This window comes from Grampus griseus (genome assembly GCF_964374135.1).
Source record: "Grampus griseus genome assembly, chromosome: 17".
NCBI classification, from domain to species: Eukaryota; Metazoa; Chordata; class Mammalia; order Artiodactyla; family Delphinidae; genus Grampus; species Grampus griseus.
The window spans coordinates 33,723,877-33,742,096 of record NC_139011.1 but is presented as its reverse complement, the minus strand read 5'-3'; the positions used below and the strand labels follow the sequence as shown (position 1 = coordinate 33,742,096).

The 18,220-nt window shown below is 40.0% G+C and overlaps 1 protein-coding gene across 3 annotated transcripts in view; it reads left to right on the top strand.

The window, feature by feature from the left end:
- Positions 1–3,006: 3,006 nt before the first annotated feature.
- ATP6V1C1 (ATPase H+ transporting V1 subunit C1) overlaps positions 3,007–18,220 on the top strand; it is a 53,785-nt gene continuing 38,571 nt past the window's right edge. For 2 of the 3 annotated variants that reach the window (XM_082675131.1, XM_082675129.1), the window contains exons 1-2: positions 3,007–3,170; positions 17,001–17,171. In XM_082675131.1, the coding sequence (XP_082531257.1) occupies positions 17,040–17,171 (132 nt within the window). In that variant the 5' untranslated portion in view covers positions 3,007–3,170; positions 17,001–17,039. Of the gene's footprint in view, positions 3,171–16,506; positions 16,582–17,000; positions 17,172–18,220 lie in introns of all 3 variants that reach the window. The other variant, XM_082675130.1, reaches the window with a different exon arrangement.

The window sequence follows — 18,220 nt, the reverse complement described above, 5'->3', positions numbered from 1 at the left end:
GACACGGGTTTGTGCCCCTGTCCGGGAAGATCCCACATGCCACGGAGCAGCTAGGCCCGTGAGCCATGGCCGCTGAGCCTGCGCGTCTGGAGCCTGTGCTCCGCAACGGGAGAGGCCACAACAGTGAGAGGCCCACATACCGCAAAAAAAAAAAAAAAGTTGTACCAGTTTACATTTCCACTAGCAGTGTAAGAGACTGTCTTATCACACCATCACCAGCACTGGCTATTATGTACATATTTCTATCTTTGCTAATACAGGTTCTTATTCATATTTATTTTTATATATTATTTACTTACTTTGATAAATATTTATATTTGCTATCTTATTTATATTTTTGAGCACTAGTAAGAATGTACATTTCCCTATATGTTTCAGCCAGTGGTATTTCTTTTTTTCTCAATTTTTTGTGCTTTTTGTTCATTTGCATGTGGGGGTCTTAGTATTGTTATGATTAATTTGTCTGAGATCTTTATATAATGTCACCTGGATACCATAAATTTCTACCAAATAAAAAATAGTTCATTAAAGCATTTGAGTTCATTAAACGTCTGGGCAGATGGCAATGGATTTACATCATAGCAATTGAAGGGATCTCAAACGGGGTTCTAAACAGTCGTGTTTTTCAAGTTCTTTATCGTGTTGCTTTCTTCTTTCTCTGCTCTCTACACCTTATGACTTCCTCACATTCCAACACCGCCCCCACCCCATTTCTGTTCCTTTCCAATCTCTATTGGAAACTAGCTTACTTATGTCTTTTGTGTCTTTGTCTCCATTTACCCAAGCTCTCAGTTTATCTTCCAGCCCTCTAGTTTATCAAAGTAGTTTCCTAAACAAGGACATTTCCTTTTCTAAGAGGAATATCAGTACCAACTTTCAAGATATTTTTAATATTATAGGGGGGTGAAAAATGATTTTGATTCCTATTGTCCTAGTAGTTTCAAATACTTTCCCCACTTTGTTTCATTAAAACATTTATCTTTTTCCCTTGACAAAATTATGAGGAAAAAAATATCTTCTCTACGCATTTTTTCAGTGCTTTAAGCCTTAGAAGGTGCTTCCAGATGGGGAATATTTAGATACTTGGAAATGGAGGAAAAGGTGTGTCATGCCTGTTACACATACTTAGATACCTAGGATGCTCCTATGCATTGTATCAAAAAGCAAGCTTCGCACTCTTTGTAAAATACGTTCCCTTACTATTAGAATCCATTAGAAAGCAATCATGCCCTGCTTATTCTAAACATATTTGCTAGATTTTTAAATGAGATATGCTAGGTCTAATGATAATTAGAGCTAACATTTATTGAGCACTACATTATAATGCCTCTCAAGTATAACATGGTGTTTAAAACATTGGAAAGTGTCTGGACATCAGAAGTAGATGTACTCGAGTTCAAAAATTAAGAAATGGACATGAGAATTCTGCTTCAGGGCCATATGCAAACATAAAGAAACCAAAAGGTTTTAAATGCAGACCCTAATATTGCACTGCCCAAAGCAGTTGTCACTAGCCTCCTCTGGGTATTTAAATTTTTATTAATTAAAGTGAAATAAATTTTAAAATTCAGTCCTTCAGTCACACTAGCCACACATCAACTGCTCAAGAGCCATGTAAGTCTAGTGGATACGATATGGACAGCACAGAATACCATTTCCACCACTGAAGAAAGTTGTATTGGACAGTACAGATCTAACAAAACATTGCCTTTAGGCCCATGTTTTGTGATGCCAGATAAAGCCCTTGGAATTCCTGACAAGTTTCCAAAGTTGTGTTACAGAACTGGTTGTTGGAATTGTCTGCACATCACCCAAAACTGGTGAAAAGCATCAGGTTGGGGATAGGTTGGTTGGTTGTTACTTTTTGTCCGATGTATTACTAAGTCTCTAAGAAATTCTGTGGTGAATTTCTGCAGGGACACAACAGCAGAAAAGGCATAAGATAGGTCAAAAAACCTGGGTCCTATAATATATAGTAATAATAGCAACCATTTACTGGGTGTTTCATATGTGCCAGGCACTATGCCAAATGTACACGTCATTTAATCTTCACAACACCCCTATAAGGGATGTATTATTACCGCCATTTTACAGGTGAAGAAGCTGAAGTTTACAGGCCTGAGGTCACATAGCTGGTCAGCAGTGGAGCCAGGATTTAAAACCAGGTATGTCTATTCTCTTGTGCTAAACAGCTCTGTGACCTCTGGCTCTTCACCTTCTCCATTTGTAAATATAAAAGCACTGAATTAGAAAATCACAAAGTTCTTTACCATTTCTAAAGCTATGTTCTAAATTAGAATAATACCACCTACCTTCCCCAGCCAATGAAATATGCAGGGCTCAAAAGAGCGGCTTGCTACCTTTTTTTCCCCCAAAGGACATGATTTCTCCTGTCCATGCCTTTGCCGCGTAACCTTACTTGGTTTCCCACTATCTAATGTGGTGCCAACTATTTATGATATTTATTACACGCCTCACATACCCCTGAACTAGATAACAGGCTCTCTCCTGCGAGGAGTGATTCACGCCAGCAGATAATCCTAAGAAAATTCGCACAGTGACTATCGCACAGTAAATGCTCCATGAACATTTATGGAATTAACCTGAAGTGGACTGGAAGGAAAAGGTGAATCAGCGGCCGAAGTGAACTATTAAGGATATTACTCAGAAAACCGGGCTGTCCGAAGAAAACCCCGAGTGGAGAAGCCTGTGTAGGGGCTGGAGACAAATTCCAAACTGCAGAAACCTGAAGAAGTGGGATAACCGTAGGGATGGTGGCCGTGAAATTCACAAGTGGCGCACGAGACTCGGGCCGGACACAGGGAGAAGCAGGAACCCTACCCAATCGCGGAACAGCGGCCGCCAGCCGCGACTCCAGGTTCTCCTTGGATCCCCCGAGAGCCTCCCAGGCCCGCCCCGCCCCGCCCCTCTTTCGAGGGCTCGGCCGCGGCGGCTGCGCAGTGGCGCGCGCGTAGGCGGAGCGGCGAGCGCCGCGGTCAGCTGACCGCTCAGGCTGGCACGTGACTTGCTTCGTGGGCTCTGGGGTCGAGGAAGCTGTGAGGCCGGAGATTAGGTCGGGTAGGGATGGAGCGCTGAGCCGTTAACGTCTGCCAGGCTGTACACCTCTGTACCTGTTACTGCTGCCACTTCCTCGTTTGACACTTCCCTGGGTCAGTGAGCGATGGCTACACCGGATGGGGAGCCCCGGCCAGGCCGAAGCTTGCGCTGCGGTCGCGGCCGGGGAGGGATGGGGGCGGGCGCGGGGGCCGAGGCTGAGGCGTTGGAGCCGGTTGGGCGGCTGTGTCTGGTTTCTCGGCGCGGGTTCGTCGCCGCCTTGGGCCTAGGTTCTGTCTCTAGGGAAGAGGAAGGAGGGAAAAAGAAAGGGCCCCAGGGGGTACTCAGTGGCAGAGGAAGAAATAAAAATTCCGGTCTGGGACATTTCTCCTTGGATTGGGGTGAGGATCCCAGTGAATGCTCGTCCGCTTGATTGAGGGGGATGAAAGGTGGCTGAGTGGCCCAGATGAAGATCCGGGGTGGTGTGTGTGAGGTCACAGCGACCGCGAGAGCCTCCACTGGGTGTACGCGCTTGCTATGGGGGTGGCAGTTTAAAGGGTCTAGGAGCCCTTCAGAGAGGACGCAGGGTCCTTGTGGGCAGCGGAAAGAACGAGAATCCAGAGAACTCAAACCATTTTTTATTAGAATGGGGGAAGGGTAGGCAAGAAACCCCTGAAAAGGAGCTTGAGGGGAGAATCACACGGGCAAATTGAATCACCTGAGAAACAGAGGAGTAAGGGGAAGGAAAGTTTGGTTAGATTCTGTTTGCACTCTTCACTGAGGGTAGTTATAGCTACCCCCAAAGCAGTCCTGAAGTACACAGGGGAGACTGGATCCTTTGGGGGTTGAGGGGAGACTCCTTTGCAAAGATCTGTTTTGGCCTTCCAAACTTATCCTTTGGTACTGTCGTCTACTCCGGAACATCTTCTATTGAACAGTAGTCACAGGAATTACCTTTCATGTTTATTTTGTTCTCACAGGTCTTTGAGAGAAAGTAGATGAAAATGCCATTCATTGTATAGTTAGGGACCTATCTAGACCCTTGGACCTAGAAATGGACATCAAGTGATGTGTTTAAGTCTAGCATAACTTCCATCGTCTTCTGATTGCCGATTACCTGCACAGTACTTAACCACAATCACATCTAGAGAGAAGGGTGAGTTTTTTGTAGTGCACTGTAATCTCTGATTCAGCACTTTTGGTGAACCTTTTTGAGTAGGACAGCTTCAAAGGGATTTGGCAGTGGTGGTCAGTGCTTTAAAAACTGCTTTTCTGTTGGCTTGGGTGAAGCGGTTCAGTTTACAGTTCATCTGGAGGAGATAATGAGCAACAAGGTGGGCAAAAGGTACTCAGCTTGTCAATCACGGTTCTTTGGCAACAAGCAAGTCTCAAATTGTGCTGAAGACGGAGCCTCGGGTTTGTGTCTCAGACTCTTTTGGTGTATCTTGCAGGGACTAGATAAAATCTAAAGAAACAGTACTCGGGATCTGACTAAAGTAAATGCTGAGAGCTAGGTGGTTAGTGTAATACTGCTTTTAGAACTGGGCAGGAAATGATCATTTTTATTTTTTGGCATATTAGTCTTAAGAGCCTTATTTACATTAGTTTTCTCTACCTAAAAAGAAACGTTTGGGCTTCAAAATTTTGATTCTGTAATTATTTCCACAGCTTGCGACATAGTTGCATTGGCTAAAGAGCAAAGCTGGTATGCCAAAATAAACCTTTGCCAAAGGATCTTCTTGTGCTCCAATCCCCAAGCGGTCAGTCTTCCTTTTGCACTTGAGCCTGCTTAGGCGTTGCTGCAGTTCTGACCAAATACCTCCTAGTTAAATTTTATTCTTGTACATATTCTGATCTATGTGCTGGAGTAAACCTTTTTCACCCTTTGGATGTGGAATTTTATACCATTTTAGTTATAAACTAATTCATGTTTGGTTCACATTTCACTGATGTTTTGAAGACATAGTAGAAACCATTAGCACGGTGGCCTTGGCAAGATAGCTCAGGCAGTGAAGCAGGGCAGTCTAAAATTTCCCTTTGACAAGAGTGAACCTTGGAACTAGAAAATTCAAACTGTATTCTTGATAATGAAGCAAAATCCTGTTCCAGATGTGTAGCAAATCTATACATTTATAGAGTTCCAGGAGGAGCCCTGTGGGCAGTGGAGGAGATGTGCTTTGGTTACATCATAGGATAGAAGATGGAGCCTTGGCTCTGTACTTGAAAATAAAATGCAGGTAAATGCAAAAATGGTGTTTTATAGAAAGAGATTGATGTATCTTTTAAGATATTTTAAGCGAACTATCCATGAATAGGAAGTTATTTATAAATTAAGCTGGTTAACATGTGGATTGACTTTACCATGAAAGGTTTTCTTTGTGAACCAGCCTATAGTTCAGTGTTCCTCAGTGGGTGCTTTTGGCATTTTGGACAGGACTGTCCCTTGTTTGGTCCCCATCCGCTAAATGGTGGTAGTGGCCCCCACGTTGGGACAACCTAAAATGCTCCCAGACATTTCCAAGCTCCTCCTGGTGGAGAGAGGTACCATTTGGTTGTGAAACACCCCATGTGGTGCCATCCTTTACTTATGGGACACATATCCGAGTGCTTGTTAGTGACAGGCCCTCTACTAGATGTTGGGGATATAGAGGTTAAGAGCAGTGTTTTAATAAACTAGCAAGTGAAATGTATGTAGTCACTAGCTTTGTGGCCTTGGGCAAGAAATTTCATTAACTGTTCTCTCATCTGCAAGTGGGGTTGGTGATACCATCTTCTTTGAAGGAATCAACTACAAAATTGCTTAGCATATTGAAGTGCTAATCACATAGCACATACTCAATAAGTGGTTGTCATTACCAGGAAACAGGATCTCAAGCTTACTTGAGTGATGAATTGGGGGCGACAAGCTTGTTTTAGATCCTTGGCTTGTTGAATTTCAGGCTAGAATACATTGTCTTAGAGATATCAGCACCTTCTAGTGGAAAACATGTTGCTGTGGTCCAGTCACTGTTATAAAATAACAGCCTGAAAGAGAAGGGAAGTAACGTTTTGGGAGCCATGAGTGTAGAATCAGGGAGTTGCCTGGCATGGAAGTATTGTTTGCTCCCTGGGTCAGTGTTGAGTTGCCTGTGGCAGAGAGAAAGTCTCTGGGCCCTCAGAAGGTTCCGATGGTTCCTTTAGTAATGGGGGTACAGTGCCCTCCTTGCCTGTCGATTCAGCTTGCTTTAGCAGAAATTGCAAGAGGTTTTTAACATTGTGTTATGAGTTGTTACCTTTCTAGCTGGTTTCAGGTTTTATGATCAGCATCTATGCCTAAGTAAGGCTTGGTTCTTACACATTTATTTCTAGCCAACTGTAAAATAAAAAGATGGCAGTTGGTTATAAAATACATCAAAGATTAAATTGTCTTTCATATTTCAGTATATTTATGGCGTGAAATTCAGGTAATTCTTAAAAGGATTATAGAGCATTTATAGGTACTGTTTCAGTTGAAAACAAAACAACACAAAAGTTAAGATTTTTTAAAGAAGGTGTGTGTCCTGATAATTTAAAAATTTCCTTCTGTATGAATGACAAAGTCTCTTGGAAGGTAAAATCCCCCATTGTTGTTGGGAACTTTTAAAACAAGTTTTATTGTGAGCAAGTCCCTCCCACAATCCCAGTTAAGGTGCTTCTGTTTTGAAGGCTAGAATTTTAACATTCAGAGAGGAAACAGTTATTCTTACTCTTTATTTGTATGGTGTTAAAAATTTCTAGGGGAAGGATGTAGCAACTTTTTAAGATGAATGGATTGTGGTAAATGTTTTGCACTGATCAATTCTGTTAAAAGTTGATGTGTCACAATTGGAAGGCTATGTGATATTTCACTGATATCTGAGGTATGCCTTCTTGTGCCTGTTGAAATAAGTCACTTTAGTAAACGACTTGGTATTTTCAAGGACTGAAAAAGGAAGTTGTTTTGCATTTAGACCACGTTCAGCCTTTATTGAGAAATTTAATTTACTGTGAAAGGTGGTTGCATTTCAGAGACTAAAATATTGGTTCCTTGAAAGCATTAAAAGGACTTAAGTATTGGAGCACGTATAGGGGTGCTGTACTGTTTTCTGTGGTTGCCCCTATCCTGGGTCAGGCTGATACCTTCATTTACAAAAGAAATGCTAGTAGCTGTTTGGGTTTATTATCCCCACCTTTTGTGTTGTTGTGATAGTTACTACTTTACTCTTTTTATTTTAAATTCAAATCCTTGCCGTAGGAAAATAATCCACCGCCTTTAAATTCTCATAAGTGGGTGATACAGTAATGAAATAAACAGTCTCAGAGATTTGGACCCAGGATTTCCTTTCTTCTCTCTTTTCCTTCCTTCCATTTTGAAAAAGAGTTGTTACTGCTTTAAAAACAAAAAAATACTTATTGTAGTCAGACAAGATAGAAGTGTTTTAAAAATTTGACTGGTGTTTCTCTTGTGCCTCCAGTGTATTCTGCCTTGATTTTTTTTTTTTTATCTTGTCGTCTGCATTGTTTTCCTCCTACCTTTCCCTGCACACACAGACCTACCTACTTGTAGAGACCTACACACACATACACACCCCCACACCCAAGTATAAGCTCCTTCAAGACAGGGAGTACATTTTGTTTTGCTTCCTGCCACAGTTCTGGGAGCTTACCACAGTTCTGGGAATTTAAGCACCTAAAACATTTGATGAGTGATATGACCCTAACTTGAAAGCAGTTACAGTCAAACAGATATTTGGGCGGAAAAAAACGTGAAATAGATGTCTGCTTTAATGCAGTCTATTACATGGATTTCAGTGGACATGCGGGTTGAGGGAGAAATAGTTTGGGATTATATGAATGGATTTGGTGCATGGTTGGACTTGGTTGCGGAAATCTTTTTGTTAAGAGAATTTTAAGTTCGTTGAAATAGGAAAGAGGTTGCTTTCTGCAAAATGGACTGTTGAGCAGAGGCAAGTAAGAAAGACTACAGGCAGGCCTGAGGTAAAGATGGATGAAGGGAGGTCAGAACATTGTGAAGATGAGGCAGAAAAACTCAAAGGACATTAGTAGCGATGACTGTGAAGAATGGGAGATTTGAATTTTATTTCTGAGCAGAAGCAGGACTAGGGACATAAGTTTTTGTAAGTAACTCAGCCTCCTATCACCTAGAGCAATGTTTTTTTTTTTTTTTTTTTTTGCGGTACGTGGGCCTCTCACTGTTGTGGCCTCTCCCGTTGCGGAGCACAGGCTCCGGACGCGCAGGCTCAGCGGCCAAGGCTCACAGGCCCAGCTGCTCCGCGGCACGTGGGATCTTCCCGGACTGGGGCATGAACCTGTGTCCCCTGCATCGGCAGGCGGACTGCCAACCACTGTGCCACCAGGGAAGCCGTAGAGCAATGTTTTTAGTGCTGGAAAAGTTTTTCAAGAAGTTTTGGGAATGAATCCGGATTCTAACACTGTGGTCACAAAACCACCTATTTGTACGAAGGGCATTAAAATCCTCTATGTTCTGTCCTTCATAAATGAAATAAAATTGTGTATTTCTTGAGCAAAGCAGTAGTTTACCCAGATTTCGTATTGTTCTGTACTTGATTTCATATATCATATTGCTTTTCACTTTTTAAGTTTGTAAGCTGCCATAGAAAGCATGCAGAATGTGGGTTCATGTATTTAAGGTTTCTGAACTCCATAGAACAAAAATCATTCCTGTATTATAGAACTAACAGTACTGCGTGATTCTTGATAATGATGGTATGACATTTAGCCATCTTATTAAGGAATATTTGCCATTTCTTGTAACATTTACTATGTAACTCACTATATAATCATGGAAATTCCTGTTTTACTATAGTGGTTCTGAAACCTGTCCGATCATCTGATTTACTTGAGGGACTTAACAAGAAAATAGAAAAAAAAAAAGAATCCTGGGTCTTAGCCAGTATAGATTCATGGAATACAGGAGCAAAAAAGGATCCTGGATATGGTAATCCAGTCCTCTCATTTTACAAATGAAATTTACGCAGACAGTGATATGCAGAATTGGGATTAGATTCCAAGTCTTCATATTCTCAGTTCAGTGCTGTGGCCCTTACACTATGCTTCCTGAAGTTGGCATTTAGGTTCTTTCTGACTGAAATTCCCAGTGAGATAAAAAGGCTGTTTACCAACCTTGATCTCATACTTCAGACACAGCTACTACTAACCAGCTTTACTAACCAGCTTTGCCTTTATCTTTTGTATTTATATCCAGGGTTCTTTGTTGCCATGCCATTTAACGGTCTCTAAACTTTTCAGTGTTTTCAAGTGTGAGGATATTGCCCCACTTTTTTTTTTTTTAATGAAGTGTGTGGGGTTTTTCTGGCATTTACATGTAGTAATTCATTAATAAAAAATTAGGAAACAGGAATACGCAGAAAGAATGAAAATGAACATTCATAATCCACTCCCAAGAGATAATCTTTAATGGGTTTTTTTTTAAACAATTAATGTTTATACCTATATATAGTCTTCTTTCTTAAAGCTGTGTCAACGTTTTTATGGCTTTTGATTAACATTGACAAACTGCCTTCTAGAAATTGTCCCTTTTTAAAAAAGTTACAGAACTTTTTTGGGTTATCCTGTGATATATAATTATTTTAGATTGAGGAAATATTAATGATGGCAAGTTATTATATCTTTATTAATGCTTTTTAATGAATTTATATTTTATCAATCATTAGAGTATGCTATACATTTGCAAAATTAATGACACATATGTGTGGGACATTTATTCAAGCTACATCTGTCCTTTTTTTTTAAACGGAAATGAACATTTCTCCACTTTACTGCCAAAGCAGTGCTCCATTCTTCCCACACATAGTATTATTACAGTCTTTCAGCCTAGACTTGTTATATTTCTCACGTTCATTGTTGTTAATCCTGTTTTCTATTAAATGTTAAAGCATGGGGCTGAGGGACTGGGAGGTTGTGGTCGAATCCCTAGCAAAACCAAAAACTCAGGAACAATACATACAGCAAAACAAGAGGAGACTTCCGCTTCTGGCCACCGTGGAATAACTGGTACCATACTTGCTTTCCCACCATAAACAACTAGAAAATTGGATAAAATATATGAAAAAACTGCTTCCAGTTATTGGACAACAGAGGTAATACAGGAACCAAGAGACAGGAAACAAATGAAATGAGCTCTATAATCCCTCTGGCTTTCTGCCTGGAGTCACTCTCTGGACCATGGTTTAGAGGAGACCAAGCAGAGCATGTTGGTCTTGCTGAGTTGAGGAGGCTTGGAGTTGGGGAAGGCTTATCTGGCTAGAATTTGCGGGTTGGATAGGCTGACAGGAGGGAGCTAGACAGAAAACCCACCATCTGTAAAGGAGTCTCTCTCTGTAGGAGGCCCAGCAAAGAATGACTAGAGAACTTTAGACAGTTGCCAGAGCTCAGGGGGCCAGAAGGCGTATGAATACCTTATTGAATCCCTGGGGCATCCCATGGAATCTCCAGACAGTCAGATCTTAGTAGAAAGGCTACATTAGCCCTAGAGTAAAGCTTTAGACTTAGCCTGACAATGTATAAAAACAAGCCTTGAAATGAAGCATGCTAAAGCTCAAGTAAGGTAACCGCCAGAACAAAGCACAACATTCTTAAAAGGAAGAAAACAAAATCCAGTGATCAGCAATTTAATGTTGTGAATTGTAAATATGCTCAGAATTTACAGAAAACATGAACATAATGAGGAAAGAGAAGTTTTAAAAGATGGAACTTATAAAGGTGAAAAATACATCTAAAGCGAAAAACTCACTTCATGAGACAAATAGATTACTTAAAGAAAAAGTCAGCCAGCTAGAAGATGTAGCAAGAAAGTATCCAAACTGAAGCCCAGAGAGGAAAACAATTTAAAAAAGTGAATGGAAGCTCAGTGACCTGTGGGACAATATCAGGTGGTTTAATATACATGCCATTTTTGTCTCAAAAAAAGGGAAAGAGAAGCAGGAAAGAAATTTGAAGAAAATAATGGGTGAATGTTGAAAACTATAAACACAGATTCAGGAATCTCTCTGAACTCCAAACAGGATAAATCCTTGTGACTCTGGGGTAGGCAGATTTTTCTTATGTCAGAACTCATATATTATAAAAGAAAAAGTCAGTAAACTGGACATAGAATTGAAAACTTCTACTCAAAAACACCATTAAGAAAGGGCAAGACATGAGAAAAAACGTAAGAAATACACATGCACACACACACACACCTCTCAAATTGTATCAGGATCATACAAAAAATTCCTACAACTCAGTAATATCAGTGCAGCTTTTTAAAAAATTGGGCACAAGATTTGAATAGAAAGTTCACAAAAGATTTGAATAGAAACTTCACAAAAGAAGATATACAAATGGTTGATAAGAACATGAAAAGATCCTGAACTTTGTAGTCATTGTGGAAATGTGAGATTCCCCTGCAACCCCCTGGAATGGCTGAAAATAAAAAGGCTGACAGCACTAAGTGTTGGTGGGCATGTGAAACAACTGGAACTGTGTATCTTGCTAATGAGAATATAAAATATTACATCTACTTTGGAAAAAAGTTTGGTGGCTTCTTATAAAGTTAAATATATGCTAATCATTCAACTCAGAAGTTCCACTTCTAGATGGTTATCCAAGAGAAATGAATGTGTATTTTCACAAAAGCTTTGTAGAGGAATATTCATAGCACCTTTATTGTTAATGGCCCCAAACCAGTAATCGTCCAAATGTCTATCAACAGGTGAATGGGTAAGCAAACCATTGTACATTCATGTCACGGAACACTAAGCAATAAAACAGAATGAACTGCTACTGATACACAGGCCATAGACAAATATCACAGACATGCTGAGCAAAAGAAGCCAGATACAAAAGAGTACGCAGTGTGCACTTGCATTTACAATGAAATTCTACATCGGGCCAAATGAATCTATAGTGTGACAGAAAGCAGATTGGCACCTGCCCAGGGCCAGCAGTAGGGTAGGGATTGACTGGGCCTTGGTGTGAGGGAAGGCTTTGGGAAGACAGAAATGTTCTTAATCTTGATTTTGGTGGTGGTTATACAGGTGTGTATGTTTGTCAAAAACTCATCAAACTGTACTCTTGTAATGGGTGCATTTTATTGTATATAAATTATATTTCGATGAAATTGACTTTAAAAAATATGGAGGAAGTGAAGGGAGCGAACCAATTATAAGCCAGGTATTTTAACTTTATTATCGTACTTAATCTTCACAGTTACTTATTCATTCAAGAATATTCAACAAATACTTTTTTTTTTTTTTTTTTTTTGCGGTACGTGGGCCTCTCACTGCCGTGGCCTCTCCCATTGCGGAGCTCAGGCTCTGGACGTGCATGCTCAGCAGCCATGGCCCACGGGCCCAGCTGCTCCTTGGCACGTGGGATCTTCCCGCACCGGGGCACGAACCCCTGTCCCCTGCATCGGCAGGTGGACTCTCAACCACTGTGCCACCAGGGAAGCCCAACAAATACTTTTTGAGGTTCTACATACCAGCCTCTGTACCAGGTACTGAGAGTATGGTTGTGAGCAAAAGCTATCATGGTTTCCACCTACCCTAATGCACAGTTTATTTGGTAGAAAGACATCAATAAAAAGTGTTGCTCAGGGAAATACTTAAAAGGTGCTGTGAGAGCATATAATACATTCATCCTTAGCATGTAATATATGCACTTATATGATATATGACATGATACATATTGTACTATATATTTCATATAATGTATGAGGCATTTTCTGTGCCTTGGTTTCTTCATTTGTAACCACTATCCATGAGATATACCAAATGAGTTAATCCTTGTAAAGTGTTTTGACTGGTGCTGGTAGATAGGAAGTGCACAATAAGTGTTGGCTGCTATCTTGATGACATTTGACAATTCTATTGATGTCTAATGTTGCAGGGGTACTAACTATGCTAACTCAGGGAACACTGGAGTAGGACCAGGTTTTGGGGAAGCCATTAGGGTTTGACTAGAAATGTTGGGTTTTTTTGGAGACATCCAGATGGAGATGTCTTGTAGTCAGCTGTGGAGACTTGTTGGGTACAGCTCTAGATGCAGCAGAGTAGCCTAGGCTGGAGATACAATTTAGAATAGTGTTCAGCATCTAGACTGGAATTGCCTTGAGTATAAATAAGATCATCAAGAGAGCAGCTGTGTACACACATATAACAGAGGGACTTAAACCTTGATCTGAGTCTTGAGGAATGCCTTTTAAATCATTTTCTCTTTTGCTTAACATATGATTTGCCTATATTTATGCCTGACTTCCAATATACAAGATTAAACAAAGGGAAATAATTAGGCATAAAAACAAGTCAGTTGAAGCAGTCAGCGGAGGTGGAGGTGTCCAGACCTTGGGTGAGATGATAACCAGTGGACACCAGTCTTGACTGTCTGTGTGGCTCAGAAGGGTAAATGTGTTTAGCAACAGGGATTTCACTTTTTGACCTCCCCCCGACAAATATGTTCATCTGCAAAGATAGGGATTTTTTGGAACTGAGCGTAAATTGTACATCAGTTTCAAAGAGAAATTTTTTTATGTGACTTGTTTAAGTGACAGGATAGCAATGGACCAAAAAACAGGGATTTTGCAGAAGTCTTATTGATGCTCTTCTCATAGGCAGTTCTTACATTTATCCTTAGATACTTAAGTCGCTTGTCTTTCGCATCAGACTCCTCTTATATAGTTTGACCAGAGGATAGAAGAATTGAGGCCATGGCTTTGCCTGAAGTACCAACAGGTTCTTTCTCAATCCCTCTCTTTTATATTTCTATATTCACCTGTAAAATAATGAAAGACAAAGGCTTAGTAATCTGCAGCTTTACTGATTTTTAATTTATATACTACTCTAAGGTTAGAATTTGTTTTCTGAAAGACTAAATTTTAAAAAAAAGCTTTAAAAAACATTTAAATATTTTTCTTGGCCCTTATTTTTTTCTCTAATCAGACTTTTTGATTGGTTCAGAGTCATTGTTATAATTATATTTCATGTATTCATAAAACGAGCAAGGACTTATTCATAAAGTCTCTTATTTATTCATAACATCCCTGCTGTTGGCAGGAATTGTATATGCTGGGTTTTTAGAGCATCAGAAAATAAGGTATGATTCTGGCCCTTCAGGATTTCCCAGTCAGGTGGAGAGGAAAAGATGTTGTGAAAAAAATTAGAATAGTGTGATAAATGCATAATAGTGGCATTTACAGGTAGTAAGTAAACAAGATATTTCCTACATGGGACACTGGGAACAGCCTTTAGAGGCAGGATGGGACTCCAGTTTTGTTTAGAATTACCATGGCATCATTTCATTTGATCCTGATGAAAGCTCTGTAGAGTCAGGCAGGTATTTATAAATGAGGAAATATGGTCCTCTTTCTATATTTCTTGAAATCCTTTGGAAACCTGCTGGCTGAAAAAGATTTTCTAGAACTCTTAAGTGGTATGATAGTGACATCTACTGTAATAGCTCATATGGTTACAGTCTTTGAAGAAGCTGCAGTTTAGATCATTTAACAGTATCATGAGGAAGACCTTAACAATTGATTCTGTCACCTGCCATTTTGCAGGGAGAGGAGGTGATCTGCAGGTCATCAGATACTGTTTTTCTGGCCAGGCTGAGTGCTTTGTCTGGGCTTACCATCACTATTAATCTGTGTTTAGTTTGTTGGCCATTTTGAGAGAGTGCAGCTCTTAGTGCAGCCTTTTTAGGAATGTTGGAAAAAATCATCTTAGAGTACAATTCTTGAGATTCATTTAATACCACCATCTTTATTTTCACCAGTTTAACCTTTCTGAGCAGGTTTTTAAATCTGTAAGTGGGGGACTTCCCTGGTGGTGCAGTGGTTAAGAATCCGCCTGCCAATACAGGGGACACGGATTCGAGCCCTGGTCTGGGAAGATCCCATATGCCGCGGAGCAACTAAGCCTGTGCACCACAGCTACTGAGACCGTGTGCCACAGCTACTGAAGCCCACGCGCCTAGAGCTCGTGCTCTGCAATGAGAAGCCACCACAACGAGAAGCCCGCTCGCTGCAACTAGAGAAAGCCCGCCTGCAGCAATGAAGACCCAATGCAGCCAAAAATAAATAAATAAACAAATTTACTAAAAAAAAAATCTATAAGTGGGGAGGATGATATGTATCTCGTAGAGGTGTTAGGAAGATTAATTGAAATAACGTATAAAACGTTTAGAGCAGTACCTAGTATGTGGTAGATGCTCTTGAAATGGAAGTTAGAAAAAAATAACAATATTGAATGGCGTATATGTTCAGGTCACCTTCAATTGTGTAATGACCTGGTAGGATTACTTTATTTATTTTTAAACATTTTTTAAGAAATTTATTTATTTATTTGGCTGCATTGGGTCTTCAGTGCTACGCGCGTTGGGTCTTCAATGCTATGCACGGGCTTTTCTCTTGTCGTGGCCAGCGGGGGCTGTTCTTCGTTGTGGTGCGCAGGCTTCTCATTGCAGTGGCTTCTCTTGTTGTGGAGCGTGGGCTCTAGCAGTACGGGCTTCAGTAATTGTGGCACGTGGGCTCAGTAGCTGTGGCTTGCGGGCTCTAGAGTGCAGGCTCAGTAGTTGTGGCCCACGGGTTTAGTTGCTCCACGGCATGTGAGATATTCCCGGACCAGGGCTCGAACCCGTGTCTCCTGCATTGGCAGGCGGATTCTTAACCACTGCGCCACCAGGGAAGCCCGGTAGGATTACTTTAATTTCAGCTGTCTTTTGAAATTATGAAAGTCCATTGCGATTAACTATAATACTTTACATTTTAAAGGAAATTTAAATTTACAAAGTTCTTTCATATTCATTATTTGATTGATTATCAGGACAACTTTGTAAGATCGTTATTTTCTGCCTAAGACTCCAAATTTCAGGAAAGGTTAAACAAGCAGTGGTAGTAGAAAGTTTATGGTGGTTCTAATGAAAGCATATTAAAGTAGAAATAATGACACTATTATATTATGAGTTCTTCTGTGTTTGTGTTTTTTACCTACTAGATTCTGAGTAGATTTGGTTTTGGACTTTCTTTTTCTCTGTGCGCGTGTGTGTATGTGTGCGTGCCTGTGTATGCGTGCGTGTGTGTGTGTGTGTGTGTGTGTGTGTGTGTGTCAGGGAGAGAGGGAAAAGGGGAGAGGGAGAAAGATTGTGGAAGAGGGTTGGTTTTGTCTTAATGGAACTCTGGAAAGGGAGATCCACAGCCTCTTAATTCAGATCCAATAGTGCTGTATTATGCATCCCTCCCTGCCCCAAGTCATATTTTAAATAAGAGACTGATTTACAAGTTTGATTGTCAAGTTTTTTTTTTTTTTTGCAAATTTGTAAGCGTTTGATGGCCACTAAGTATACGCTAGAGATTGAGGAGATCCCCTTAGATTGAGTATGGATGAAAATTAACCACCAATTTGGCTGACCTTGTAGGATTTGCTAAGCCAGATGTGGCAAATTTATTTGGTGGCTACTGTTCAAATGCATTGATTCAATTCTTTTTCAAAGGTAAGAGTTATGCATGTTTTTTTACTTCCTATTTTGGTTTTATGTTTTAAAAATTTAAGATAAACCTATAAATTTGTGACTCTCCCACCTTCTTTTGTGGAATGAAACTATTGGTGGCTGATATTTTGGGTAGTCTCACTTCTTGACTAATTCCCATTTTAGGATGTTTTGTAATTTAAAAAAATTATGTACTTCATGTATTAGGTCTTTATCATCTCTTTCTCCTAGTATCATAAATAAATCACCGTTTACCATTTATATGGATTTACATCCAGGTAAGTAGATTTGACTTTGCTTAGGATTGTATGCCAGTGTTGAATTATTGATAGTTTTGCAACAGGCTATGCTTATCACTCTGAAATAATTTAGAAACAAGTGATATTGAATGTACTTTTAGTTTGTTTTGTTTTACATTTCAGAGTCTGTCTTGATTTTGGAAGAAATATCTGGTAACCAACATGACTGAGTTCTGGCTTATATCAGCTCCTGGGGAGAAAACATGTCAGCAAACATGGGAGAAATTGCATGCGGCAACTACGAAGAACAACAATCTTGCAGCTACTTCAAAGTTCAACATTCCTGACTTAAAGGTAAAACTGTGCTGTGCAAAATCGTTCATCATGAAGGAGAGGACAGTTGTCTCTGCTTACCTTTTGGTAGAAATGAGATATCCAGGTTCCTTCAAAAGAAAACTCTCATCTCTAGGGATTGGCATAATTTAAAACTTATCTTGTTCTTTCTGATCTTCAAATTTTAGATAATAAGGAAATTGAGATGTCTTGAAGGAAACTACCAAAACAAAATAACATTTTTCCTAAACTTTTGTGCTGTTCTAAATTGTAATTTAAATTTTAATGAGAAATCTTACGAAAATACTCGATGTATTACTTAAATATGATTTTTAGAAGTGAAAAATCTTGGGACTATGTATTCTTAAATATCACAGTGAATCCATTTTTCTGTTATTAAATTCATGTAATACTCACTGATGTTGTAAATGTTTTACCATTGCACCTCTTTAATTATACTTGGCAAATCTATCCTAGTTATTTAATCTAGTTTATCTATTTAACATTTATCAAACATCAGTAATGTAGCAGCCTCTAAGTGAAGCAGGCTGCCAGTAATCGGTTGACTGAACTTCTGTAAAGAATGGAAAAAATCATGATACTTATATTTTTCTGGTTAACCAAATGAGGCAGTTACATATAGCACTCATTTAAGAAATACTTAAAACCACTGGTTCTTAGTATTTTGGGACTTACGAATTCCTTTGATACACTGATATAGACTGTGGACATTTCTTCCAAAATACGCTCATTTACACATACACAGTGTTGAGTACAAATTCAATTACAGGGAATTCCCTGGTGGTCCAGTGGTTAGGACTGCGTGCTTTCACTGCAGGGGCACGGGTTCAGTCCCTGGTCAGGGAACTAAAATCCTGTGTGCCATGTGGCACGGCCCAAAATAATAATAATCATAAAGTTTCCTTTAAAAAGAAACACCACAATTTCAGTTACAGATGCTCTGATGCACAACCCTGGACCCCTGCTTAGGAGCTGCTCTTGTAAACCATGACTTCAAATGATCCACTGCCACTGGGCAGGACCAGCAGAGGCACAGGCCTGCTATTGTG